The following is a 26966-nucleotide window of genomic DNA, read 5'->3' on the forward strand; positions in this document are numbered from 1 at the left end:
CTTCAGAATCAGTATCTAGACCCTCATAGAAACACATACATACTTTGAAGCTATCAGAGTGTCTTCCCCCAACACTAAGGCCTTCCTTTCCCTCCTACGGAAAGCCAGTGGAGATCCACTGTGACTAGTCAGTTCAGGGAAGGTAAGAAAAAAACGAACAAGTCTGAAGAAGGCAATAAAGAAATTCTGTAATGTGCATCAGACCCATACAGCCTAAAAATTATTGTCCTAGATAAGGGACTTGATCACTTCTGTCATCATCTAACACTTTCTAACCCCGTATTCTTCTGTATTTATATCATAATAGTCTGCATCAGCTGGGCCTCTCTAATTACAATTTGGACCTTTTCTCTTAAAAAAAGAAAAAAATAACAAAACATTTTTTGCAAGGATACATGTTGCAAGGCCTTCTGTGCCCAGATCTACTTCTATGGCTTTAATTAATAAATACATTTTACACAAACATCTCTTTGATTTCCTTTCATTATGTTCTACTTTGTGGCAATAAAAAAAAAAAACAACTATGCTATTTATGTAAATGGGCTTTTCTATTGCCAATTAAAAAGGTGTCTTGTGCCAGATGAACTAACCTGTGATTTCTGGACAGACCGGCACTGATGCTACAAATCTTGAGCCTTTGTTCTCAAGAGAAGCAGCTTCCAGTTTCTCATTGGCAGAATCGCTGCAAGAGTTGTCCTTAGAGCATCCATTCAGATGGCAGCCATATACTCCCTGGGGCTCTTGAGATGCCTTCTCAGGCCCATCATTCTTATTTTTAGGATCCTTATTGCCCTGGTGCTGTTTAGATTTGCTTCTTTTTCTCCTATTGTTCTAAAATTGAGAAATATTGCAAGAACAGACATTACACACTGCAGCTCCTATAAACTCAACATATAAATATAAACATAAAATCATCAATACGCTTAAAATGTCATGCAAGTGGCATTCAGTGTAATGCTATTTACAGCCCATTGGTGTTATATAATGCATTTTATCTGTTTAGCTGAAAATAAGAATGGCTTCAAATAAAAACTAAAGACCCAAACTGTTTTTCCTCCTCCCTCCACACAGAACAATTACAATGCAAAATAGTAACAGAGCCTGTGCTAAAATAATGCTCAAAATATTTACAGTCAACTTGCACAAACAGTTCCTAACCACAAAGGGCACATCCACTCAGTAACACAGACAATATCTGAAGGCATCTGTCTTGTCAAATTATGGTGGCTTTACCCTGCTGGGCAGCTGAGCTCCACCACAACTGCTCTCTAACTCCCCTCCTCAAAGAAAAAGCGAGAGAAAATATGATGGAAAGGGTTCAAGGGTTAAGACAAGATCACTCACCGATTATTGTCATGGACAAAACAGACTCAGCACAGGGAGATTTATACAATCTATTGCCTATCACTAGTGGATTAGAACAGTGAGAAACAAAATCAAACTAAAACCACCTTCTCCCATACAATCCTTTTCTACACTCTCCCTGAGTGGCGCAGGGAAATGGGGGCTGTGGTTAGTCCCTGATGCTTCGTCTCCGTCGTTCCTTCATAGTCTCTCTCTTGCCCTGCTCCACATGGGGTCCCTCCCACAGGATGCCATCCTATCCTGTGAGAGGTTACCACAGGCAGCAGCTTTTCAAGAGCTGTTCCCACATGGATCTGTAACACAGGGTCCATCCCCCAGGAGCAAACTGCTCCAGCATGGGCCCCTCATGGGCAGCAGCTCCCCCCAGGCCCCCTGCTCCTGCATAGGCTCCTCTCCACGGGCTGCAGCTCCGGCCTGGGGCCTGCTCCTGCGGGGGCTCTCCATAGGCCGCAGCCTCCTGCTCCACGGGGGGCTCCTCCACAGGCTGCAGCGTGGAGACCCTGCTCCATGTGGGACCCATAGGCTGCAGGGGGACAGCCTGCTTCACCAGGGGCCTCTCCACAGGCTGCAGGGGAACTTCAGCTCTGGCACCTGGAGCACCTCCTGCTTTCCTTCTGCACTGACCTTGGTGTCTGCAAGGCTGTTTCTCACTCTCCTACCTACTGTTGTGCAGCAGTCCTCCCCTGCCCTTTCTTAAATCTGCTCACAGAAGCCCAACCAGCATCGCTCACTGGCTCAGCTCTGGCCAGCAGCATGTTCCCATGTTCCTTTTGGAGCCATCTGGAGTTGGCTCTGATCTGATGTGGGGCAGCTGCTGGGCTCTGCTCACAGAGGCCACCCCTGCAGTCACCCTGCTACCAAGCCCTTGCCATGTAAACCAAATAAAGAAGTATAATGTGACCAGAGGACAGGTTAGCCACTGATACTGTGGTTCTCCAAAGTGGTGCCTCCAGGACTGCAACTCACAGGGCAGCCTCCCGGCACAGCTCAGAATGTATATCCTAAACATATACTTAAAGTATCTGACTTGAGAGCTTCCCTAATATGTGACCTCTAATTGATGACTACTATGCATATATTATTCTTACATCCAGCAGAAAAACCTCTAGCATTAAGTGGCTGTTACTCTGCAGGATACAATAGCATATTAGAAGTGGTTGTGGTGCACATGAGCCGTTTTAGGATTCATTCTGTACTTGTCTAGAGCCTGGCTTCCACAAACACATGCTGTCCAAGAAACTCGCTCTGAACACTGAGCAAGAGAGACAGCAACAGATGAACAAGATTAAAAATAATGCACACATTTGGTTTCAAGTATTCCGAATACAAGCATGGATGAAGTCATCTATGTCACCTGTGTTAGCAAAGGCAGACAAAATAAAACTACTACATTTAGCTACAGATGGCTGATAAGTAGTCCAAATGTTTTGCTTCTCAAGAGCAAGATCTTACCTTCTTTTTCCCTGTCATATTCCATTCTTTTAGAACCTGAGTTGCACTGCCTAGGGAAAGAAAAGATAAAACATTTCAACAAAAGCTCTGCTATGAAAAAGCATCAATGTGTTCAGGAACAATTTCTAGCCTCCTTCCTGGGCAGCATTTCCATGTGTTGCAAGTTTTCTCACGTTGGGAGAATAAAATGAGAACTGCTGCCTCTCCTTTTTACTTACCAGTTTTAGCTGATTACACTATGCATAGTGGACAGGCCACTTAACACTACTGCTTTTTATGCTCTTCATTTCACAAAGTAATTAAGTGGGTGCCTAACTTGAAGCACTAGCATAAGCTTCAGGGAAAAAAAAACAAACACACCAATGCTCAAATTTCTTGCCTAAAAGGAAGACATCTCAGTAAACTTGTATAACACTAGGTAAACACCAGTATATTTTCTTGAACACATCTACAAAGGAGCTGAACAGAACTTCTGCTTACGCCCATTTAGGTAAATACTAACATGACAAATAAAACATTTTAACTGCTTTTTTTTTTTTTAAACTCAAATTTCACATAAAGATACAAAACGCATAACAAAAACAGCACCTGCATGCCACTCCAGATTCAAAGCAAGATAAGCTCTGATCTCAGAAAACTGAATTTGAACATTTCTTGATTCAGCCTGCAGCAATTCTGAGAGTGATATTAAATGGATGTAGCTCAGCCTTTGCACTCAGCATAGCTGTCCCCATGTTTTTCACTGTACGTAGCAACAGGTTCTCTGTGATTGTAAAATAGTTTCATCTTAGCAATTTTCATCACTCATGTGAAAATACATTTGAAGTGCTATTTATATTTAGTATATTCACAGTGGCTGCTGAATGGACACACTTTTCTGTTGCCATTTCACTCAGTGCTTAAACAACTCTGGATTTTGTCTTTGAAATAAGGGTGCACTGTTTCCAGATGGTGACAAATATTGGCTGTTGTCAAATACTCATTTGCAAAGACTTCTAAACTCAAGGCACAAGGATGATCAACTAAATTACATTTAAACAAAGACAGTCTGAACTCAGGTTATACTACCTTGCACTTTTTTTTAATACTTTTTTTTTTTTTTTCCTAAAAAAAACTCTTGCAAGGCTTGGTTTTTATTTTTATTTTTTCCTTGTAGCAGAGGATATGTGGCTAGAAAAGCACTTCCCCTCAATACCCTTAAGTTATTTGATATTGCTGAATGAGAGAAATACTTTTTCACTTTTGATTTGCACTGAGGTACCAGTGCCTTTTGTCTTGAAACAAAAATGCACTGTCTCTCTTTGCTGGAAAACTTCAAATAGTTTGGGAAACATCTGAAGTGTTGGAACAAGAGCCTCTGAGACACACATGCAACTCTGGGATTCTGTAATGCTTTAAGTTTTTTTTTTTTTTTTTTTTTTTTTTTTTACTAAAAATAAAGGAAGTTCTGCTGGCATTTGAGGAGGGCATTGGAATAGCAGACACCATGAGACTTCTCACACACTTATGGGAGGCAACACAAGGTTTGAAGTCATTGGGAACAACTCAAAGACCACAAATAAGCAACAGTAACGTAAGACAATTAACTGAATGAAAGGAACTTAAGGAATTAACCATGTAGCAACTCTCCACTACTTTCCTCAGGATATATATTACAGGAAAATAAAGTTACTATTAAATGCATCACATTTTTCCTTTGCACTTTTGTCCACCTGCACACTCTGATTTCAATAAACCTTTCAGAATATGTCTATGCACTACCTGAATCAAGAAGCACCATATAGATCCGGTGCATTTGTGAATAGTCCAGTTTGCCTGCACCTGATTTCTGCATATCTTTGTGATTCCAAGTACACGATGTTTTTGACTGCTACATTTCAGTAAATTAATCCAAACCAAAATCAAAACTACTCTGAATTAAAATAGATAAGCAATTTGGTGAAATACCCATAATGATTCTGTAAGTTTCAGCATCACCAAGCTGTATGTGCAGCCTCAGGGTCCACTTGCTTTTTAAGATATACTGGGCTTCTGAGACTACTGAACTTCTAGTACTTTTTAAGCCTCCCTCAGACACAAGAATTTCAAGAGGATTTCCTCCTGTTATGTTATAATTCCTGCAAAAAGTTTCTTACAGGCTGCAGGGAATGTTCAAAATCCTTGCCCTTACATATTTATCAGTAAAGTGTTATTTAAATACAAGTGACCCTTTACAAGAGACAGTTTTATGGTGCAAAACGCAAAAGCCAGATACAGATTTAGAGCATCTCAAATGTGCAATGGAGACTTGGTTCAGCCATTACAAATATTGAGGCTATTTGCAAAATTCAGGTTGAGGTTTGAATGTTAACGTATGCATCAAGTTCAGAGGTTTAGGGATCCAGTAATCTGATTCAGAACCCTCCCCAATTTGTATTAGTAGTCTATCTTCAGCAGTGAATCATATTCCAACATATTCACTTTAAAGAGCATTAGCTTTCACACAGAACAAAGAAGGTTGGCAACAAGAATGGCACCCAAAAATGGCAATTTCAGAGAGAAAGATAAACATCCAGGTCGCACTCATATTGTGAAGAAACAAAGATGCAGTCAGAGAGATCAACTACAAAAAAAAAAAAAAGTTTTCTGGCAAGGTCACAGTCATCTGAATTTCAACAGAACAAAACAGATTTTGACCCACTACAGACAATGAACACTTTAGCATGCAGTTATGTCTCATGCCTTAGTGAAAAAAGTACACTATACTCACCATCCATAAAAGCCTGAACAGCCTTGTCTACATTGTTATCAAACTGTTGTAACACCAAAACTATTTCATTGTTGCTTTTGTTTGGAACAATTGATCGGATTGCATTGATCTGGAAGGAAAAAAGGGAAGACAGTAATATGCAGGTTTATCACTATCATGTAGAAAACACTGTAACCGTGCAAATGCACGCTTATATAAATACTTACGATATCCAACAATACTGTTTTATACTGATATGTTCTCCATATCCAGCCCATGCAATTAAAGGAAACAATTTTAAGAGACCAAACAGACAACTGGTACCCAGTAAGCCTGAAGCTAAATCCCTCAGTCACACCTGGAGAAATCATTTAACTAAACTGACATAATTTGGCCTTAGGTTTCTTTCTCAAATGTTCTATTCTGCTGTCATGCTACTTAACAAATCATATCACCTATGAAATCTTAGGGTATGTAACTACTTTAAGGCTGTTGTAAGGCCTTGCTACATTGACATTTCAACATGACTCATGCTTTTTTTTTTTTTTTTTTTTTAAACATTTGGAAAGTAGTGATATACATGAAAAAAGTCACAGGCTAAAAGGAAGCAGCATTATTTGTAAAAAGTTCTAGTATCTTGTCAGCATAATATTGGTCTGCTGTTCCATGTACATGTGACCAGGAAGCTTGTGCATCAGAATTCTGAAAAAAGGACAAACACTTCCTTGAGAAAACTGTATTGATCATCTGTTATATCCACAGATGATTCTGACACACTATACTTCAATTTCACAATGTTTCCTACTGTTGTATGGTTTTTGCTACTTTTTTTACACCAAATGGTCATTCAACCCACCACATTTTAAATACAACATTACTGATGGAATCATGTTGATGGCTTACTTTCTCATGCAATCTACCTGAAAATAAAGATACATGAAACTTAATGATTACATTGTTTTAATACCAGACAAGTTTTAGCAGGTAGTACCAGAAAAACAAAAACAAAAAAAGACTTGATTAAATGTAACTAGCAAAACTAACAAAATACTGATTGTAGTTTGAAAACAACATGAGAATTAGTGTCTAAACCAGTAGAGTTGCTCCCAATCAGTTTTCTAAGCTCTTCAAACTCTCCAGCACCTATTTACTATTAAGACCTTGTTGCACTGCAAATGTTTAATCGGCACCTTTCATTGCCTCTTGGAATACATCCTTGTGTACTTTGTTTAGCGCATCACTTTGTCATTTTGCTAATTTCTGTTTATGAAACACTGATTGGCTATTCACCATACTGTGAAATTTAATTGTGAAAACAAACACATGAAGATAGCTCTGTTGCATATAATGGAACTACGCTGGCTTACACAATTAGAAGCATTCACATTACCTTGACCCAGCTGTCCAGTTAAATCCTGAGGTAAGAACAGTCTACATGCCCTTTATCGTGTCTCTAGCAGTGGATTCAGACCACTTACATGTAAGTGCTCCAATTTATGACCAAAGCCTTATTTTGCTGTTTTAGGTCAAGTCCATTCCTCAGCCACTGTATTTCCTGTACACCAACGTAAGCCATGACTCATTTAAAGTTCTGTTAGCACACAGTGACTGAGGGCTCTTATGATACCTGCCGGATTTAGCTTCAGCACAACAGAAGGCTGATGCTTGCTTCAGCTCAAGCCACATGGGATCAGGTAATCTCTTTCATTATGTAAAGAAGGCCAATCTCTGACTTCAGCAGACAAATTTCATGTTTCTACTTAATACAATTTACTCTGCTCCTGTCCACCATCCTGTAACTCATCTCTTTGCAGCTTCCCATTTACAATTGGGAACAATTTTAGGTTGGATCTTAGGAAGAACTTCTTTACCGAAAGGGTTGTTAGACATTGGAACGGGCTGCCCAGGGAAGTGGTGGAGTCACCATCCCTGGAAGTCTTTAAAAGACGTTTAGATGTAGAGCTTAGGGATATGGTTTAGTGGGGACTGTTAGTGCTAGGTCAGAGGTTGGACTCGATGATCTTGAGGTCTCTTCCAACCTAGAAATTCTGTGATTCTGTGATTCCCACAATACATTTCAAGTAGCAAGTTTAACCTTGGCCAACTCAGGCCACAGCCATTATTTACAGAGTACCAAAATTAGCAGCTAGGATGCAGTACAGGAGTCAAATTGCTTGTCTCCTTTTCCAAGGATCCTTTCCAAAGGCCCATCTAATCCTACGTCTACTGCTCCCACCCTATGGCTGAGCAAGGTTTGCCCACAAGCCAGGCTCCCAACCCAAGCGTTAGATGCCTTGGAGCTTCTAGTTAACAAATACTGTGTTGGAAGTTAAGACAGGCTGGGTGAGTATAGCCCCTCATACACTGCAGGCATTCTAGGTGAAAATTACATGAAATGAACAGGATGTGCAGAGAAATCCCCCAAAAATGAGTTTTATTCATTCCCTGATTGTGGGCACAGACATGCTATTTAATGATAAGGCTGCAACAAGCATGAACTGAGCTGGCTCCATGACAACAAGAACTGTCAAACACACCACGGGGCTGGAGCAGGCCACAAACTGCAGTCCACTTTATATTCAAGCTGGTAGTTACCAAATATTTCCACCACATGGACTGTATCTTATTCTCACAAAAACCTCCCTTCTTCTTTCATAATCATGTGGATCTTCTCTCTACCCACACAGAATTGTAGAATCTTTGCGGCAACTGCTCAAATGCAAAATAGTAAAAGGAAATATTTAGTGTATTCTAACTGTCTAAACATAAGCATGGAAATTTCACGTCTTCTAGGTCATCCTGTACTATGAAAGGTCTGAAAGTCTCAAGAAGCATCTGGAAACTACAAACTAAGGCGAAGACCACAGGATGGACCAGGCAACTTGCCATACAGTGCAAACTTCTTAGAGGCATTAAGAAGAACATCTGTTGGGTGGAGAACATCATGGCACAAGAACTCAACCAGACAGATTATGTTTTAGACTACAGAATCCACTGAAGTCTTTCTGTTTGCATTGTATGGTCTTTGACTGTTAAGACACTTTTGATTAATAGAGTTAAAAGCTAAACTGTGCTTCATTTCAGTAGTATGACTAAGTACAAAAAGGGTATGGAAATGTCCTATTTGTGGAGATAACCCCAAAAAGGCAAAATGATGCTCTTAGGGAAGAACATTCACCAATGCAGAGAAAAAAGACTGTGCACATGACCAACACTGTGGACATAGTCCTGTTTCAGTTGGACTAAATTCACTTTAGGGGATGTTTATGTACTGCAGAGCTCAATGGTTTTACTGCCAAAAAACAACAGCCTTTGTTGTCACAGAATACATACATTTATCTTTTCTTTAGAAAATAAAAACTTAAATCTTATGAGAAGCTTCCTCAGCAAATGAGTATCAGGTTGCAAAGCATTCAGAACTTCAGAAATTCTAAACCAGAATTTGATTAACACATTGTTAATCTGTTTCCCTTGTGCACTTATGTTACTGATAGCCAGGATCCCCACTCAATCACTAGCGTTTCTGCTTTCCAGATTTCTGCAGTGACTTACTGAGGATAAGATAAATGAAATAATACAGGTTGGAAATTCTAGTTACAACATTAAGAAAAAAAATACATACATACACTGCTCTGTTCAGAAACAACAAAAACACATAAAACCAGAATTCTAACAGCAGAGAAATCCTAAAAGGTTTTGCTGTGAAATTAAATTGTCTTAAAAACTTTCAAGAACAAAATGAAATAAAGTTGCCATATCTTTTTTTTATTATTTTATTTTTATTTTCCCAGAATTTCAAAAACAGGCAGATGTGTGTGTGTGTCAAACATCAGGTTTTCAACATATGCATTGACTAGTTTTCAGCCAAAAACAAACTGGAATTGTTGTATACATACAATGGAGAAAGTCAAATGACAAATGGCTAAAAGTAACAAATTCTGACCTGAAAGTGCATCTAAGAAAAAGACAAAGACATGCTGAGGCAGACAAGGCCATATGACAGCCTTAACCAAGAAACGCAAACATTCTGATATTCTATCTTTTAGTCCTTTTATTTCAGCTTCAAAATAAACGTAGCTTTCTATGTTTGAAGCCAAGGTCTGTTTATACATGCAAAACATTTCCCATATACTTCTGGAAAGGTGCATGAAAACGAAACACAATAAAACACCGAAGGGAGAGGTGGACAACCTTCCTGACAGCATAAGCCTAATGCAAATGCACCTACACAGCTGAAAGTCATAAGAAAACCATCATAGGCTGTGATGAATGGAGGTGCAGCAAAGCTCCAAGAATGCTTGACAAATACAAGATGACAAGTGAGATACGTAGGGTAGTGCTGGATGTAAGCTGGATCTATGCAGCACAGCTATACTGGCTCACCTGCTGGTTCGGGTGACACACCTGCCCTTTTACCGGTACAGCTACACACTTCAACTGCTTACAAGTTTCTAGCTGCTTGAGAAATCTGTTACTTTTTAATCCAGGAAACTGTATAGAGCTCAGTTTTCCAAAAGGTTGAATAGGTTGTTATCCCAGGGCTGGAGATAAAACCCAACTCTCGTTCTCTAAACTTACAGTAATCAAGCTTACAAAGAACATCCATCTTTTCAACATGTAAGCAACACAGACTGTAGAACTGCAATCATCCAGTATTTCATGACTTCTCACCAATAAACAAATTCCTTTCTAAGAACATTTATCAATGCCATGAAAAAAAGTACAAGATACAAACAATCTCCTATCATGCAATGATACTATATCAATACCTAACAGTTTGCAAGAACAAACTCACAACATCAAATTTATTTCCCTGTGTATGTGAGAGAACTTTCTCTTACTTGGTGAAACCTGATCTTAGGAAGAACAACAGAGACTACAGGGAAGTCAACTACTCTAACAGTTTTGTGAATCATCACGTCTTTATATCCCGTGTAGCTTCCCAGTCAACTTGTGTCATCATTTTGGATGCCAGACAAGCATTCTGGGACATCAAGAGAATTCAGTACTGTACCTTCAGAACCAAAGATAATTGTGCTGCTAATGTCATCACTAGCTGAGATGCTGTCACAGACACCAGTTACCTTCCTGCATTTTCCTTCGGAAGTGGGAGTATAGTGAACAGAGTTGCAGACCTGATCAAAGCTTTTAATTTGCACTTCTCTTTGTTAGTTTAATGTTAAGACTTTTTTCAAAAATTAACCTTACAAAAACTACATTAAAGGTATCAGAGATCTAAAATACAAAGCCTTGTTCTTGAAAACAACTGTGTATGCTCAAGAACATGAAAAGAAGAACCCTTTGTTCTGTCTGGGCAGACATACTTTATTTTTTTGAGACTTACACGTTCTACTATACATATACATAATCTCAGTTAGGACAAATCTTTGGTTTGTCTAAAAAATATTTAGTAATAGGTTACTTCGGAGGAGCATAAGAGAGGAGAGAAGGACACTGAAATTCTAACCTCTCATGGTACCTTACACACTTGAAGTCCTTACAAACATTTACTTCATGAGAGATCCCTGACATGTAAGGCTTAAAAAGAATTAAAGCCTGCCTGAAAGTTGTGACAACAGATCACTTAACTCTGCACCCAGAACCAAGCTAACATTTCTGTGTATTCATCCAAGTCCTTTAGGTTTCCTGTCAAGTTTCAAATGGTTCCCAGGCAACTGCAACAACATGGAATCTGTCCTTGCCTGTTTGCTGCTCTACTCCATCTGCTCCCCCTTGGCATCGTCTCAAAGGGGATGTTTCTGGTGAATAAGTAACATATCCGGGGTTCAGAGAATTTGTTTAAATATTCGTGACATAGTGACAAATTAAGCTTCTTTTCTGAAAGCTCACAGCTGTTCAAAAACCCCTGAACACAGCTGCTCTAATCGCCTTGAAGTTACTATTACAGTCCCTTATTCATTTAAAAGTACTTTCTCTTATGTATTCTTGGTTAGAAACACTAACCCACATCCACCTTCACTTGGTATGAAACATCAAGCTCAACAGATTTCCTCTAAGTAATGAGCTAAATTTATTTCTAAAATATGGTTATCAACAAATACAGACCTTTTCCCACCCTGCTTAATTCTACCACATGTCAGTAGCAGATCTTTATGTACACATACATACTGTATACACCCATAGCAACTGAGGCCAGGTAACAGCGTATGCCACGTTCAACTAGATTACAGCTCCAATTAGGATCAACCCAAATCCTGCAAGAGAACCAGTGCAGGAGGGCTGTCTACAGAACTCTGCTGGTTTCTATAATTTGTAAGTTTGTCTTTAGTAGGTCCCCTGGCTATTTTAAACAGAAAGTGTTTCCCCCCCCCCCCAAAACACTTAAGGGCAGAATTGTTCAAGGTTTTAAAAAACTCCAATACAAATATATTCCATAAACACAATCTTTATTTATTTATTTATTTATTTTTGCATTAACAGCCTATGTAGGAGACATTTTTCCAAAGGCTTTACTAACTAACTGAGTTCATGACCCACTGAACAAATATTCTTAATGCACCCTTTGAGCAAAATAACAGCTTTGACCATTTCTGCACCTCTCTGTTCACTATATACCCTATTTACCACACCAATACCTTCAGAGCACTTATCCCTGTAAGCACAAAACAAATTCTACTTCTTACAGTAATCTACTTTGGGCAAACACCTTGGATTTACAATGTTCCTCCCCCTTCCTCTGCTCAATTTTTTAAACTAATGAAATGGAAAACAGACATTTCAGGATTCATGAAAGAACATTTTTTAAAAAGTGTACATAAACAGATTTTGACTCAGTAAAATTTGTTTCACTTAAATAATGGCAGCACTATTTAGAGACATGAATCTGTAATAACCTAAACTAAAGTTAAATGGTTCTTCAAATGACAAAATTGCATTCTGATCAACTTTGCTGGTCTTTGGACTAAATCCATCTACATCAATGCATGGGTGTGGAACAGCTGCAAAGGTCAACCTTACTAAGACCTAGTGAAATCATAGATTGGAAACTATCTGCTTTTTATAATGAGAGTTTTAAAACGTATATACTGTTTCCATTCCTTCCACAATGAATCTTATTATTTCCTTGCATGCTGACCATCACTTATGAAAACTGCAGTTATGATGTAATGTAAACAAAACTGAAATCCTCCAACATACATCTGATTAACATTTTCTTCTTGCAGTTAATAGAACAAACCTGCCCATCTACTCCCATAGCCCTGACATTTGAAGTGACAATGAAATGAAGAAGCAAATGCTTCTTGGGAAATCCAGCAAAACTTCACCCCCAACATAATCCCAAGAATATTTTCATTTGAGTATTTTGTTTATTCCAGCTGACATCATATCTTTTTCAAACACAACCAGACACACAATAGAAAAAGATGGGTCCAACAGCAAGTCCTGAAGTTTGAACAATTTCTGGTATTTCTTTGAATCAAAACTAAAAGTCATGTGTCAGAGCTGAATGGATATCCTGGGAAGTGCCTCACATTCATTCACCTCTTGTCAAAACTAGAGATTTAAATTGTTGCAGAAGATGACAAACCGTTTGCATTCCTCACTCCAATTGCTTCTTATCTAGAGGCCCTGTCGTACAGAATCTCAGCACCTCTTCTGTTCATATACTTGGTTAATGCTTGAATAGTTTCATTAATTTTATGGAATTATTTGGGATTTAAGCCAATGAGTTTGACCAGTTTTATCCCTTAATCCACAGAATGTTTGCACTTGAAAGTGCATGATGTATAACTCCTAGTTTTTAAAGATCTTGATAACAGAAAAGTCCTCAGATATACATTGTTTTTAGATACAGATGAGGAGAATCAGGGGGCAAGGACAACAGCATAGTGAATGAAGAACACAGCAAGAGGCAGGGGAAAGGGAATTGTTTCAAGAGAGATCCTGATGGTAAACTCCTTGTACTGCTTATACAGGCATGCAACCCTTGCTGCTGCTGAAATGTAGGCTTATGGTATTCCAGAAAGTCTCTGGATTATATGCATGAAAATATGGTAATCAGAACTCTCCTGGCTCCCCACAAGTATCACAGATGCAGAAGCCTCTGCCAACTTTGGAAAATTCCATTAAGATTTCTGACATTGCAGGCCAACATTTTTTCCTGAGAGATTCACATAAAAAAAAAAAAAAGAAAAAATAGATATTAAATAGAATGCTTGTCCTGCTGACTTTATGAACTATTTCAGCTGAAATGTTATGAATAAATTATAGTACCAGTACAAGTACCAGTACTACAGTAGCATTCTCTTGTGACTCAAGTTAGCGGTAAGGTCTTAGAAAACTTGCACGTGTAAGCATCATAACTTTAGTTAGTAACACTTGAAATGTCTGCCTCAGCCTTACATTATCATTAAAATGGTGGCAGAAATTTTATTTCCTTGAATTACTAGATGCTGATCATGGAGAAAAACATGAGTAGGTGTAACAATTTAAAAACAAAGCAATAAAAAACACATTATGCCAAAACTTCATGGGCTCTGTACATTTTTGTTACAGCAAAGCAATGTCTAACTTAAGTAGAAAATTGAGTTCTATTTTTGCCAAAAAAAACTTACAATAATAAGTATGTGTGTGCAGATGTGATGTACAGCTCTTTTGGCTTCATTCAAGTCCTAGCAGGATCAAAATCTGAAGCATACTATGATTTGCAAGTACAGAGGTAGGAAAGATGGAGACTTGGCAAGGAACAGTATTCAATTCTGTTCTATTTAACAAGACCTGCTCATATTTGTATTGATAACAGTGGGTTTGTGGAGCTCAGCAAAAGTAATTAAGTTTATAAAACTTACTTTTGTTTCTCAGAAATACTAACCAAAGAAAGTGAATAAAACTAAACACTGAACTCACTGCTTTTAGACTTTGTAACATGACTGTCTTGCTCTACCCACGTAAGTTTTAAGTGTGAAAGGGATTTGATCTGCACTCTTACCGGGGTACAGTAAATGCCTGCTTTTCAGAAGTACACAAGGTCCTTACATTTTAGCATTCTGGTCTGTGGGCAAATACAGTTAAAGTCAACTGAGCAGGGCATATCCATTCATCCCTTCTCTTCTATTTCTAGTGTGTGACAGCAATATTCTGAATGTACCTTTAGAACCCTCTGAAAGAGCCACCATATTGTAAAACAAACAGATTTCAAATGGATGTTCTGTGCCATGCCATGGCAATCTCACTTTAAAATGAGACAGGTGAAGCAGCCCAGGTGAAGCAGCAAACTGAGCATGCTAGCTCTTCAACAGACATAGGCAGATTTTGAAATTTATGCATTTTATGCATTTATTGCTAAGCCTTTATTCAGCAGTTTATTAGCCTGTATTTTTTCGGAATTAAAAAAAACAGCAACTTTGCTGCTGATAACCTAGCTTTTAATCATGGCATAGAGATTTAGTGGCACTAAATACTGGTGGAAAATACTAGAATAAAAAGAACTATTATAAGTGAGTGGATATTGATCCAATTATTTTCCTTCTTTAAAATGTGTATGCTTATGAACATTTAACTTTAGATACCTCAAATAAATGTTGGACATAACAAATATTACACTGTGAATAAGAGCCTCTTGCAGTTCTTTGTTCTTAAACTAGAAAGAGACAAACAGTCCGTTTATAAAGCCCTGCACTTGTAAAACTAACTAAATTAAGGAAAGAATTTAAGATACACAGTAAATAAGTAAAACAAATTAAATTTACTGGAGTTATATTTTGAGAATTATTCTAATTTGCCTTGCAGAACTCTGGCTCAAGGGAATGACATTTGATGGCGTTACTGTCTACTGCAAAAATCAATCGAGCTACTCAGTATTTAAACCCTGGGCTGTTATTAGGGACTAAGGAAGATACTCATCACCAAAATATGGATTCACGTTTACATGCAAATTCTCAGTGACAATGAGCAATATAGCAGTTTACAATGAATATGAGGAAAAGCAACTCAAAAAACAGCACCTGGGCAAGGCATTTTGTAAAGAATTGTTTCGTCAAAGAATAAAGCAAGGCCTAGAGAGAAGAAACTATTTCATATGCCTTTTGCCCCGCAGGATGTTACGTGCCACAGGCAGGTTGTATGATACAGTGGGTGATGACTATATTTCTGTTTCACATTGCCTTCACTTTTCTGTATTTCCTTGATATAACATATTTGATCAAACAGATTTGATCCTTTCTCCTTGTGCAACTTTCATGAAGTGAACACACCTAATCAACTTCTCATTGATACTCAAAAAAACTTGGGCCCACTAACAGAACTGGATGCTGGCCCTTAGCGTCTATCAGAGATGCTTCGGTAGGAGCAAAAAAAAAAAATATCCTTTTTAGCCTCTAATTTTAGAAATTACCTTCAAGTATTCCAGTACAACATTCTTGGTCAGAAAAAAGTGATTTCTAAAAGGGTACGTTTCCTCAAAGGGTGAATTTGCATTGGCAACCATCACAAAGTGCTACTCTCCATAGCATCGGCATGCACAGGAACCACAAGAAAATAAGAGATAGAAAATAAGAGATCTGTATCTGACAGAACATTGTCTCCTTGCAGAAAAGCAAAAATGTGTTTCTCATCAGCCAAGATTAACATTCTAAACCTATTAATACCCGTCAGTGTACTTAACTTTATGCACAAAGTCAACTTATACTGAAGTTAAGTATGTGAGTAGTGCTTGAAGAAGCAGGGATGAAACGCGTGTTACAAAGATTTCAGTTTGCACTGCACTGTTACTTCAGCCTACCTTTTCCTTGATATTTACAGGAGACCTGATCTCTGCCATCTTTCCCCTGGTGAGAATATTGTCTGTGAAAAGAGGAAGACAAAGATTCATTTGGAGGTTTTAATTACAACCTGTCAGAGGTACATAAGGACTAATTGAATCTTCTTACATATAAGCACCAGAGAAACATGAAAACAGTTAGTCTAGAGAATCACAGAATTTCTAGGTTGGAAGAGACCTCAAGATCATCGAGTCCAACCTCTGACCTAACACTAAACAGTCCTCCACTAAACCATATCCCTAAGCTCTACATCTAAACGTCTTTTAAAGACCTCCAGGGATGGTGACTCCACCACTTACCTGGGCAGCCCGTTCCAATGCCTTACAACCGTTTCGGTAAAGAAGTTCTTCCTAACATCCAACCTAAACCTCCCCTGGCGCAACTTAAAGCCCATTCCCCCTCATCCTGTCACCAGGCACGTGGGAGAACAGACCAACCCCCATCTTGCTACAACCTCCTTTAAGGTACCTATAAAGAGCAATAAGCTTTAAGGTACCTAAAAAGAGCAATAAGGTCACCCCTGAGCCTCCTCTTCTCCAGGCTGAACAAGCCCAGCTCCCTCAGCCGCTCCTCGTAGGACTTGTTCTCCAGACCCCTCACCAGCTTCGTCACCCTTCTCTGGACTCGCTCGAGCACCTTGATGTCCTTCTTGTAGCGAGAGGTCCAAAACTGAACACAGTACTCAAGGTGCGGCCTCACCAGAGTCGAGTACAGGGGGACGATCACCTCCCTAGCCGTGCTGGCCACACTGCTTCTTATACAAGCCAGGATGCTGTTGGCCTTCTTGGCCACCTGAGCACACTGCTGGCTCATATTCAACCAACTATCAACCATCACTCCCAGGTCCTTCTCCGCCTGGCAGCTTTCCAACCACTCATCTCCCAGCCTGTAGCTCTGCTTGGGGTTATTTTGCCCCAGGTGCAGGACCCAGCACTTGGCCTTGTTGAACTTCATGCAGTTGGCCTCAGCCCATCGGTGCAGCCTATCCAGATCCTCCTGCAGAGCTTTCCTACCCCCGAGCAGATCGACACACGCACCTAACTTGGTGTCATCTGCAAACTTACTGAGGGTGCACTCAATGCCCTCGTCCAGATCATCGATGAAGATATTAAAGAGGACCGGCCCCAGCACCGAGCCCTGGGGGACGCCACTAGTGACCAGCCTCCAACCGGATTTGACTCCATTCACCACAACTCTTTGGGCCCGGCTATCCAGCCAGTTTCTAACCCAACGAAGCGTGCGCCAGTCCAAGCCAAGAGCAGACAGTTTCTTGAGGAGAATGCTGTGGGAGACGGTGTCAAAAGCCTTGCTGAAGTCAAGGTAGACCACATCCACAGCCTCATCCACCTCATCCACCCAGCGCGTCACTTTATCATAGAAGGAGGAAGGAGATCAGGTTCGTCAAGCAGGACCTGCCTTTCATAAACCCATTCTGACTGGGCCTGATCGCCTGCTTGCCCTGCAAGTGCCGCGTGATGACTCTCAAGAGAATCTGCTCCGTGAGCTTCCCTGGCACTGAGGTCAAACTGACAGGCCTATAGTTCCCCGGGTCTGCCCTCCGGCCCTTCTTGTAGATGGGCATCACGTTTGCTAGCCGCCAGTCAACTGGGACCTCCCCTGATAGCCAGGACTGCTGATAAATGATGGATAGTGGCTTGGCCAGCTCCTCTGCCAGTTCCCTCAGTACCCTCGGGTGGATCCCATCCGGCCCCATTGACTTGTGCACATCCATGTGCCGTAGCAGGTCACCAACCATTTCCTCATGGATAGTGAGGGCCACATTCTGCTCCCCATCCCCTTCCACCAGATCAGGGTACTGGGTATCCAGAGAACAACCGGTATTGCCGCTAAAGACTGAGGCAAAGAAGGCATTAAGCACCTCAGCCTTCTCCTCATCTTTTGTAACAAGGTTTCCCCCCGCATCCAGTAAAGAATGGAGATTCTCCTCAGTCCTCCGTTTTGCATTGATGTATTTGTAAAAATATATTTTTTTTTGCCTTTAATGGCAATAGCCAGTTTGAGCTCCAGATGAGCTTTGGCCTTTCTAATTTTGTCCCTGCACAACCTCACAACATCCTTATAGTCCTCCTCAGTGGCCCGCACTTTTTTCCAAAGATTATAAACCTCTTTTTTCTCCTAAGCTCAAGCCACAACTCTCTGTTCAGCCAGGCCAGTCTTCTTCCACGCTGGCTCGTCTTGGGGCACATGGGGACAGACTGCTACTGTGCCATTAAGATTTCCTTCTTGAAGAGCGCCCAGCCTTCCTGGACTCCTCTGCCATTCAGAGCTGCCTCCCAAGGGACTCTACCAACCAGCATCCTGAACAGCTCAAAGTCAGCCCTCTAGAAATCCAATACAATGGTTTTACTGGTCCCTTTCCTGGCCTCGCCAATAATAGAGAAGTCCACCATTTCGTGGTCACTCTGCCCAAGACAGCTTCTGACCACCACATCTCCCCAGCAGTCCTTCTCTGTGAAGAGAAGGTCTAGTGGGGCACCACCCCTGGTAGGCTCATTAACCAGCTGTGTCAGGAAGCTATCTTCCACGCTCTCCAGAAACCTCCTAGACTGCTTTCTCTGGACTGTGTTGTGCTTCCAGGATATGTCAGGGAAGCTGAAGTCCCCCACGAGAACAAGCACAGATGATTTCACAGCTTCTGTCAGCTGCCTGTAGAACTCCTCATCCGTCTCCTCATCCTGGTTCGGTGGTCTATAACAGACCCCGACCAGGACGCTAGCCTTGTTGGCCTTCCCGCCGATCCTAACCCACAGGAACTCAACCTTGTCATTCCCAGCCTCGAGTTCCACAACATCAAGAGATTCTCTAATATAGAGAGACACACCACCACCCCTGCTGTGCTGCCTGTCCCTTCTGAAGAGCTTATAGCCAGTCATTGCAGCACTCCAGTCATGAGAGTGGTCCCACCACATTTCCGTGATGGCAACCAAGTCGTAGCCTGCCTGCTGCATGATGGCTTCCAGCTCCTCCTGTTTGTTACCCATGCTGCATGCGTTAGTGTAGATACACTTCAATTGCGCCATTGCCTTATCCCCCGGCCTTGCCATTGTTCCCCCTGGCACACCTCCAACAAGCCTTGTTTCAGCCCTGTCCCCCTTCTTACCTAGCTTAAAGCCCTGCCAATGAGCCCTGCCAGCTCCTGGGCTAGGATCCGTTTTCCCCTTAGAGATAGGTGGGACCTGTCTGCAGCCATCAGGCTGGGCGCCGAGTAAAGCGCCCCATGGTCAAAAAAAAACAAAATTTCTGTGTTGGCACCAGCCTCTGAGCCACGTGTTTATCAGGTGGACTTTCCGTGTCCTGTCTGTACCCCTCCCTGCCACTGTAGGAATAGACAAAAACACCACCTGTACTCCTGCTCCCTCCACTAATCGTCCCAGCCCCCTAAAGTCCTGTCTGATAGCCTTGAGACTTCTTTCTTCAATGTCATCACTGCCAGCCTGGACTATCAAAAGAGGATAATAGAGGGGCGAACCAGGTTGGGAAGCTTTCTGGCAACATCCCTGACCCTGGCCCCAGGGAGGCAGCAGACTTCCCTACGGGTAGGGTCAGGCCGACAAAGAGGGCCCTCTGTTCCCCTGAGAAGAGAGTCTCCCACAACAATCACCCTTCTTTCTTTGTTGGTGCAGGCAGTCCTGAGGCGTGGAGTTGACTTCCTCACCCTAGGCATCCTCCTGGGTAGGCTTCCTACTTCATCCTCACCCACGGGTCTCTCAAGCTCCAGGGCCTGACACCTGTTGTGTAAGGGCACCTGGGAAGGCGGGGCTGGAAGGGGAGGGCATTGCCTGTGAGGTCGAGCAGGGACCTGCTTCCATTCCTCCTCAACTCCCAGGTCCCTTCCCTCTGCCTGACGGTGACAGGGCAGGGGGTCCACCCCTATTTGGGGTGTCTCACCCCAGTGAGACACCCTTCAGGCCGCACAGGCAGTTTCTCCACCAGTCTATCTCCCGCTCGCACTCCCTGATGGCCCTCAACCTCTCCACCTCCTCCTTGAGTTCTGCCACCATGCGGATCCTGTTTCCTGCACAGCACTGCTCAATTTTGAAAAAAAAGTGGAACAAGTTCAAATTTCATGCCTTCCCTGGATTAGTTCTGCAAGCACATTTCAAAAATGCCTTATAGTTATGAATCATGATAGAAGGAGTATCATGCTTCTCCCAGACATGTCTCTTAGATTAGACTCCATTATTACTTGATACTTTTGAAATTTGAGGAGGAAGAATACCTATGATGAACTCAACAGCTCTTGTTTTCTCAATCACCAGAAATCTTACTTTTTGCCAGAAGAAAGATCCCATCTGAAGATCCCATTGTAAAAAGCAGCCAGAAGTACCATGAGGCAGACAAGTGCTGCACAACTGTTTTTTTTTGTTTTGTTTTTAAACTGAATTAAAGTTTTTAACCACACACCTTCTTTTAAAGCTAACAAGGCCTGTATGGTTAAATCTCCAAGTCTATCCTGAACTTGGGCACATGAATGGAGTTTGCATGTAATTAAGAAACTCTGCTATAGGCTTTTTATTTTTTGTTACCCAGCCATGTAACAGAGACACTGCATCCCACAATGAAGAGTTAATACAGAGAAAGTAGTCCAGGTGTCTAATCCAGCTTCCATCAAAACTAATTACCTTAGAGTTCCGTAAGGGACAGACTTGAATTTTAAAATTCATTTTAAAAAAACATTTTAAAATTAAGTCACACACAAAGAATTACATAGCAGACTCAAGTCAAAAGATATAGGGGCTTGGCCACCAAATTTAACTCCATTGTACACTGGAAGGAAGGTATTGCTGTACATAAACAAGAATAAAATCTCAGTTCTTTCCAACTTCCTAAATTGCAACACTTTTTCCCCATTTGATACCTCTGCTCTCTGGACTGATAAGAGTTCCCATAATTCTTCTAAATCTCTTTTAATGCACTTAAAGAAAAATCCTCCCTCAACTCCAGCTTTGAAACATTGCACTTTGGTGGAGTTCAAACACCTAATGCTTCTACTACACTATTTAGTAATATCACTCAAATATATTTATTTGGTTTTGTATGCATGTGTTTTCTAATTAAAAAGATGAGATTCAAGGAAGTACATTTTCAAACATAACATTACTTTTGGTAAGTGGGAAAGAGACAGCAGGAAGAAGAAAAGGGAACACATTTTTGAGTTTTGATATGATGAAGAGCAGACACCAAATTATGCAAGCCCACAAAAAAGGTGCCAGAAGGGGGGGGGGGGGAAGTAACCCTTTCCATTACTAGTTATTTAAAAAAAAATATGCTTGAAATGAGTAAGATTCCTTCTGCCACCTTTGTTTTACTGTGCTGTCAACAGATAACATCTGTCTATAAAAATTCACATACCTTGTAGCTGCCTTTATTCAGTGGCTCAGCCACTTTACCAAGACAGAGATGGAGTCTACATTGTGTATCCCATAAGACTTCTTTCCAGCAACTGGGACACTCTGAATGCCTTACTATTTGCTGAAGAAAGCATCTCAGATCAGAAGCCTCCCCACAACCCTTATAAATCAAGGATGAAAGAGCTCAAGTTTCTTTGTCAAACCCACTTAATGGCTAACAGTAGAATTATAAAGTGTCTGGAGAAAGCAGGTAGGAAGATCACATCAAATGTGAGGGTGGGGCAACTCCAATATTTAGTGCGTGAACTTAGCTGTAGTCAGTAGTCCCTATAAGACATTTTTCCTGTACTTCTCTCGTACTTTTATTTTGCCATCAAGCTATTTCTCATGCCAAATGGGCACAGAGCATGAGATACAGTACATCAAATTTCCCATGCAGACTGGAAAACCTAGCTCTAAAATTATGCTAACTCTTCATTATCCCTTACAACTTTTCAGAAAAGAATGCATTTTACCTATTGACATCAAAACTGTGCTGGACTGATATTCTTCTCTGTTCTAAGATAATTGCATTTTAAGGAATGGTTATCTGACTAGTTCACCCTCATATCTACTGTCTAGTAGCTCCAGTAATGTTACAGTGACCTCTTGCATGTGGGATTAAAACACACTTAAACTGATCCACACCTTGTAGTAACCATAATAAAGAAAAACTGGGAAAATTTTCTTGAAGAACTGAACATGCCACAGAAACCAAGTACAATAAGGTTTACAGCTAACAGAGCCTTCTGACCTTAAAATCTGTTAATACATAAAACAAATAAATAATGGGAAAATATCTGCCATCTGAAATATCGAAGTTCTGCTTTTTCAGCATATTTTCCTAATTATGTAAGAGAACTATACAAAAACTGGTAAAACTGCATTTTGTATGAAGCAAATTAATCATAGTGACCTTATTTAGTGAAAAATTCAACCTTCTGTTTATGTAACTTCAAAGACAGTAGCTAAATAACGCACCCGATTTAAATTTGCTGATTTAACCATGCTATAGCACTTAGCCAAATTTAGTCTTTGTAACAATGCTCTGACTTGCTTTAAAAACAGACAAAAATGTCATACAACACTTCTCCAGATTTACTTGTCTCTACTTTGCTATATGTCCAGGTATTACTATGATAAGAGTCTTCTACTGATGAATGCAGTGCCAATTCAGCTAGCCTCCAAGCTGCTTCAGGAAGACTTGGCAAGACATGAAGAACATCCCTCAAAAAAGAGGGTTTCTCTTTTTTCTCCCCCCACCCCCCACCCCTTACATCCTGCTTTCCCCTGCCTCCTCCCTCAAGATCACGAACTAAGAGAACACCAGCTTCTGCAAGTGGGCTCATTCCTCTACACTTCAGACTTTTCATTAATATGCATATTAGAGCTGTCAAAATGATGCTAAAATTGAGTTGGAGCTATTTTCTGTTCACCTTCTACAAGGGCAGATAATTGAAATAACCTGCATAAAACACTTCCTCATTTATGTAACTCACAGTCCAGCAATACTTGTTATATAAAACACAAACTATATACATTAGAAGGAAAATGTCAGAGTAGTGCTGATCTTTAAAATTATCCTTTATCACTATACTTAACGTGCTATTCAGTTTTCTCATTGTAGCAATCTGATTTATTATTTTTTTCCTCTAATGATTTTTTAATCCCTGTATTGAAAGATTGCTGCATTTCTAAATCCTATGACGAAAGATTGTAACACACAAGGAATTTTATGCAGAAAATGGTCCCAGTGAAGTTTAAGAGCTTTTGCTGGAGGCATAAATCTAAATTTGAACAGCTCCATTTTGATTCCTAATTCTTTATAGAAGCGTCTTCCTGCCTGAGCTGTGGAAGATCAGAATATGGCCCACAACTGAGTCCTAAAACCACCACAGAGCAGTGCTTTGCATGTCAATGTGTGCACAGAAAATGGTTGGAGAAAGGTCTTTTACATATTTGCTGCAGGGGCTAAGACTTGTAAGTTAAAACAAGCGCTGAATGTATTATGCACACACAAAACATACCGTATGAAAGATTCTCAACTTGAGTATCAGCTTAAATGCTTTGTCTTTCTCCACATCTCTCAATCGTACTCCTGAAATGTTAATGTACATGTATGTCACCTCAACAAGGCTTTTGTGAAAAAGGAATGAAATGAAAGAAATACTACAGAATCCTATATTTAAATTAGTCATTAATTACTAATACTAATTTCCAGATGTGTTTACTGGAATAGGAGATCACTTTGAGTTGCTTGTTACTTCCTGACCTTAAATACTGACAGAAGCACATTATTTCTATACCGATTACATACTTCCAAATGAGAGAGTATGCCTTCCCTTTCAATACAATGAAAAGAGAAAAATACAGTAGAGGCGCTTTAATGGAGTGCTGCAGAGCAGAGTGAATTAAGTTTGGCAGAGCCTTATTTTCCTCCCCTACCAAATTAAGCGATTCATACTGCTCCGCACAGGTTTAAGCTAAGGTTAAACTGAACTGGAGCAAGCTGAGGTGCTCACACGTGTTCTGGCCCCGACTTTATTGCAAGTAGCAATATCCAGCAGAGCAGACAGGCAGGCATAGCCCTTAACCACCACAGCAGAACATGCCTGAGCTCACCTGTCACTGTCTTAAGTACGTGGCTACTTGCCCAGCATTTACAGCCATTTCTTTCCTGTCTTCAAGCAGCTCTGATATCCCTCTGCTGCTGTGTTCATCCTCCAAGGAACACCTGCCACCTTTCAACTAGCACCAGGTGTCTGACAGGCAAAATTTCTCCAGCTAAGCAGGCCTTGGGGTAAAGGTGCCACACTCTTCATTTTGTGAAACATTTTGTATGGGCAGGAAATTGCCAACATCTCAAGCATCAGAGAAGGAGTCTGTGCCCTGCCTCTCCTGCAAAAATCTGGCTACTACCACATATAGTATGCTTAAACTTCAGACTTAAAAGCAGTATCAGAAAAATAAAAAATGTGCCTCTTTCCATCAAAACAAAAAAGAATCTTCCAACAAATACAGAGAGGGGAAAGGAGCTTATGGAAGTGCCAGTGTTGCCAGGCAGATGTGTTTTGTGAAAGCAGCCCAGAAGTAAGTTCCATCAGAGCAGAGGAGATTGTTGCAGCTGTTCCACTGCTTCTGACAGCTGAACACACAACTTATCTCTGGCAACAGCAAACAGAAAATTCCCCACAAAATATTTTGGGAAGGTTTTCCTATCTCTGTGTTTATGGATGAATAAAGTCTCCTGTACCTCTAAAATGATGTACTTCCTCATTTGGCCACCACAACCATTTCCTATTTTAATGCCTCCCCTATACAACAAGAATCCCAGGTCTGACTGACTTGACCCTTCTCCATGCTTTTCAAGTCCATATCTGCTTCTGCTGTCATCTGCTGCATCTTGTACTAACCCAGCCCTTCCTTCCACAATGCTAATTTCTTACAAATGTCCTGTGACTAACATTTTCCAAGTTCTACACAGCACCCCAAACGCAGCCTTTTTTTTCTTTTTTTTTTTTGGTACAACCCTCCTCTTCCTTTTTCCCCTATACTAGACAGGTGATCCCATGAGTACAGATTCTTTGGGTCACAGTGCAGCAACAAAAGGCGGGAGACAGATACAAGGCACTATTGCGTGATTAACTTATCAGCCCTGCCAAGCATGGCTATGCGCACTCAGTCACTGAGTAAGCTTTCACTGTTAGCAGAGAAGCTAGAGTTTACAATTTTTTCACTCAAATATGCTGATGAAGTAGATCAATGCTTGAATGTGGGCTTTTTATTTTATTTTTAATTAAGGATCATTTACTCATTTCCAATCAGTTCTGTCAAAACTCCCCAAATCCAAAAAGCTGATGTGAGGTACCGGCAGAACACAACAATCACAAGTTTAGCATTTACATCGTTTTTGGAAGTTGGTTCTAAGTGTATCTAATGAGATTGCAGCAGCCTGTGCTATGCTTTCATCTTCTGCACACCTACTTCCTCTACAGAATTAGATCTCATTTTTAAATGGGATTCCTATCTATCCCATGTGTATTATATTACTGTCTTGCCCGCAGACACCCACATGCTCTAGGTAAAGACAAAAACATCAGAATAAGAGACACATGGCCTTTGTTCCACATTTGACTTCCTCTGACTATCACAGAGATAGTCTCTTTGATGTTATTTGTCAGAGAACAGCAGATAAATGCTGAGATAAACACACCTTTTCTAGTGTATTTTTAAATTAAAGGAAGACTCTCAAAAATCAAGTATTTTGGAAAGGACTTCTGGTTTTCACTCAGACTATTTAAATAGCAGAAGGAAAAAAAAAGATCTCTTACCACATCAAAAGCCAAACATTAACACACACTTGACTAAGTTACAAAACCTTACTTTGTCGTCAGTTGTGCACAAAACTGTGCTATTGTGGTGGCACAATAGATAAAATAAATTAAAATTAAAATACAGGACACAGCACTGAGATTGATGCTTGTTTTCACTATCTTGAAATTAGCAACAGGTGTGATTTGTCTATTTGCTGTAGTCTAGAGTCTAATGGTAAATAGAATAATTAAAAAATAAATGCAGAAATGTAATGAGGATCAGGAATATCTATGACATTAACAAGCATCCTCCCAGCTGTCCTTTTAGCTTTATCTTTCTAAAAGACGACATAAAGGGGAGGAAAAAAAAAAAAAAGAAAAACAACATACACACACAAGAGGTAATTAACAAAGAGCTCATATTTTTCCTGTACTGTTTTGAGCCTTTTTAAAGATCATACCCAGAAACAGTACACATGTTCATTGTTTATTTCCTGGTTTTCAGAAATCTGAGGTTAGCCACTTCAGGCTGGTTAAGTGCCTCTGGATAATTTTGATATCTAAGGCTTTTAGGATCCTCTCCTTTAAAGATATGCACTGAGGTACACACACATTGCAGAGCACTCTCCTCTTGCAGAACCCAGTGCCATTACCATGCCTTTGTCATGCTCATCTCAACCACAGCAGTTGCCTCTGCATTCTCTCTTCTCGGCTGCCACAGCCTGATTCCCTGATGGTCACCACACTGCCTGAAATCCATTGGCTGCAGAGCTGTAAACAGGATACAGGAAATAAGATGTCTCGCTGATTCCACATGCAAGTCTGGATTCCTACAGAAAAAAGGTTTATGCTCCTCCACTGTTTATCACCTTCTGCCTGGGGATTCCTGAAGTGACTGATGTTAGAATCTGAGAAA

General features: G+C 40.5%; 1 protein-coding gene across 8 annotated transcripts in view; it reads right to left on the reverse strand.

Annotated features, from left to right (window-relative positions):
- The window catches only part of SPATS2L (spermatogenesis associated serine rich 2 like), a 149772-nt gene that overhangs the window by 22486 nt on the left and 100320 nt on the right, over positions 1–26966 (reverse strand). For 4 of the 8 annotated variants that reach the window (XM_082763299.1, XM_082763297.1, XM_082763298.1 and 1 more), the window contains exons 2-5: positions 16287–16348; positions 5567–5675; positions 2818–2867; positions 591–831 (exon numbers count right to left, since the gene is read on the reverse strand). In XM_082763299.1, coding sequence (XP_082619425.1) covers positions 591–831; positions 2818–2867; positions 5567–5675; positions 16287–16325 — 439 coding nt within the window. In that variant the 5' untranslated portion in view covers positions 16326–16348. Of the gene's footprint in view, positions 1–590; positions 832–2817; positions 2868–5566; positions 5676–16286; positions 16349–26703; positions 26746–26966 lie in introns of those variants that run through there. The other 4 variants (XM_082763302.1, XM_082763303.1, XM_082763301.1 and 1 more) reach the window with 2 other exon arrangements.

The sequence above is a fragment of the Aythya marila genome (genome assembly GCF_965140915.1).
Source record: "Aythya marila genome assembly, chromosome: 6".
Classification (NCBI taxonomy): Eukaryota; Metazoa; Chordata; class Aves; order Anseriformes; family Anatidae; genus Aythya; species Aythya marila.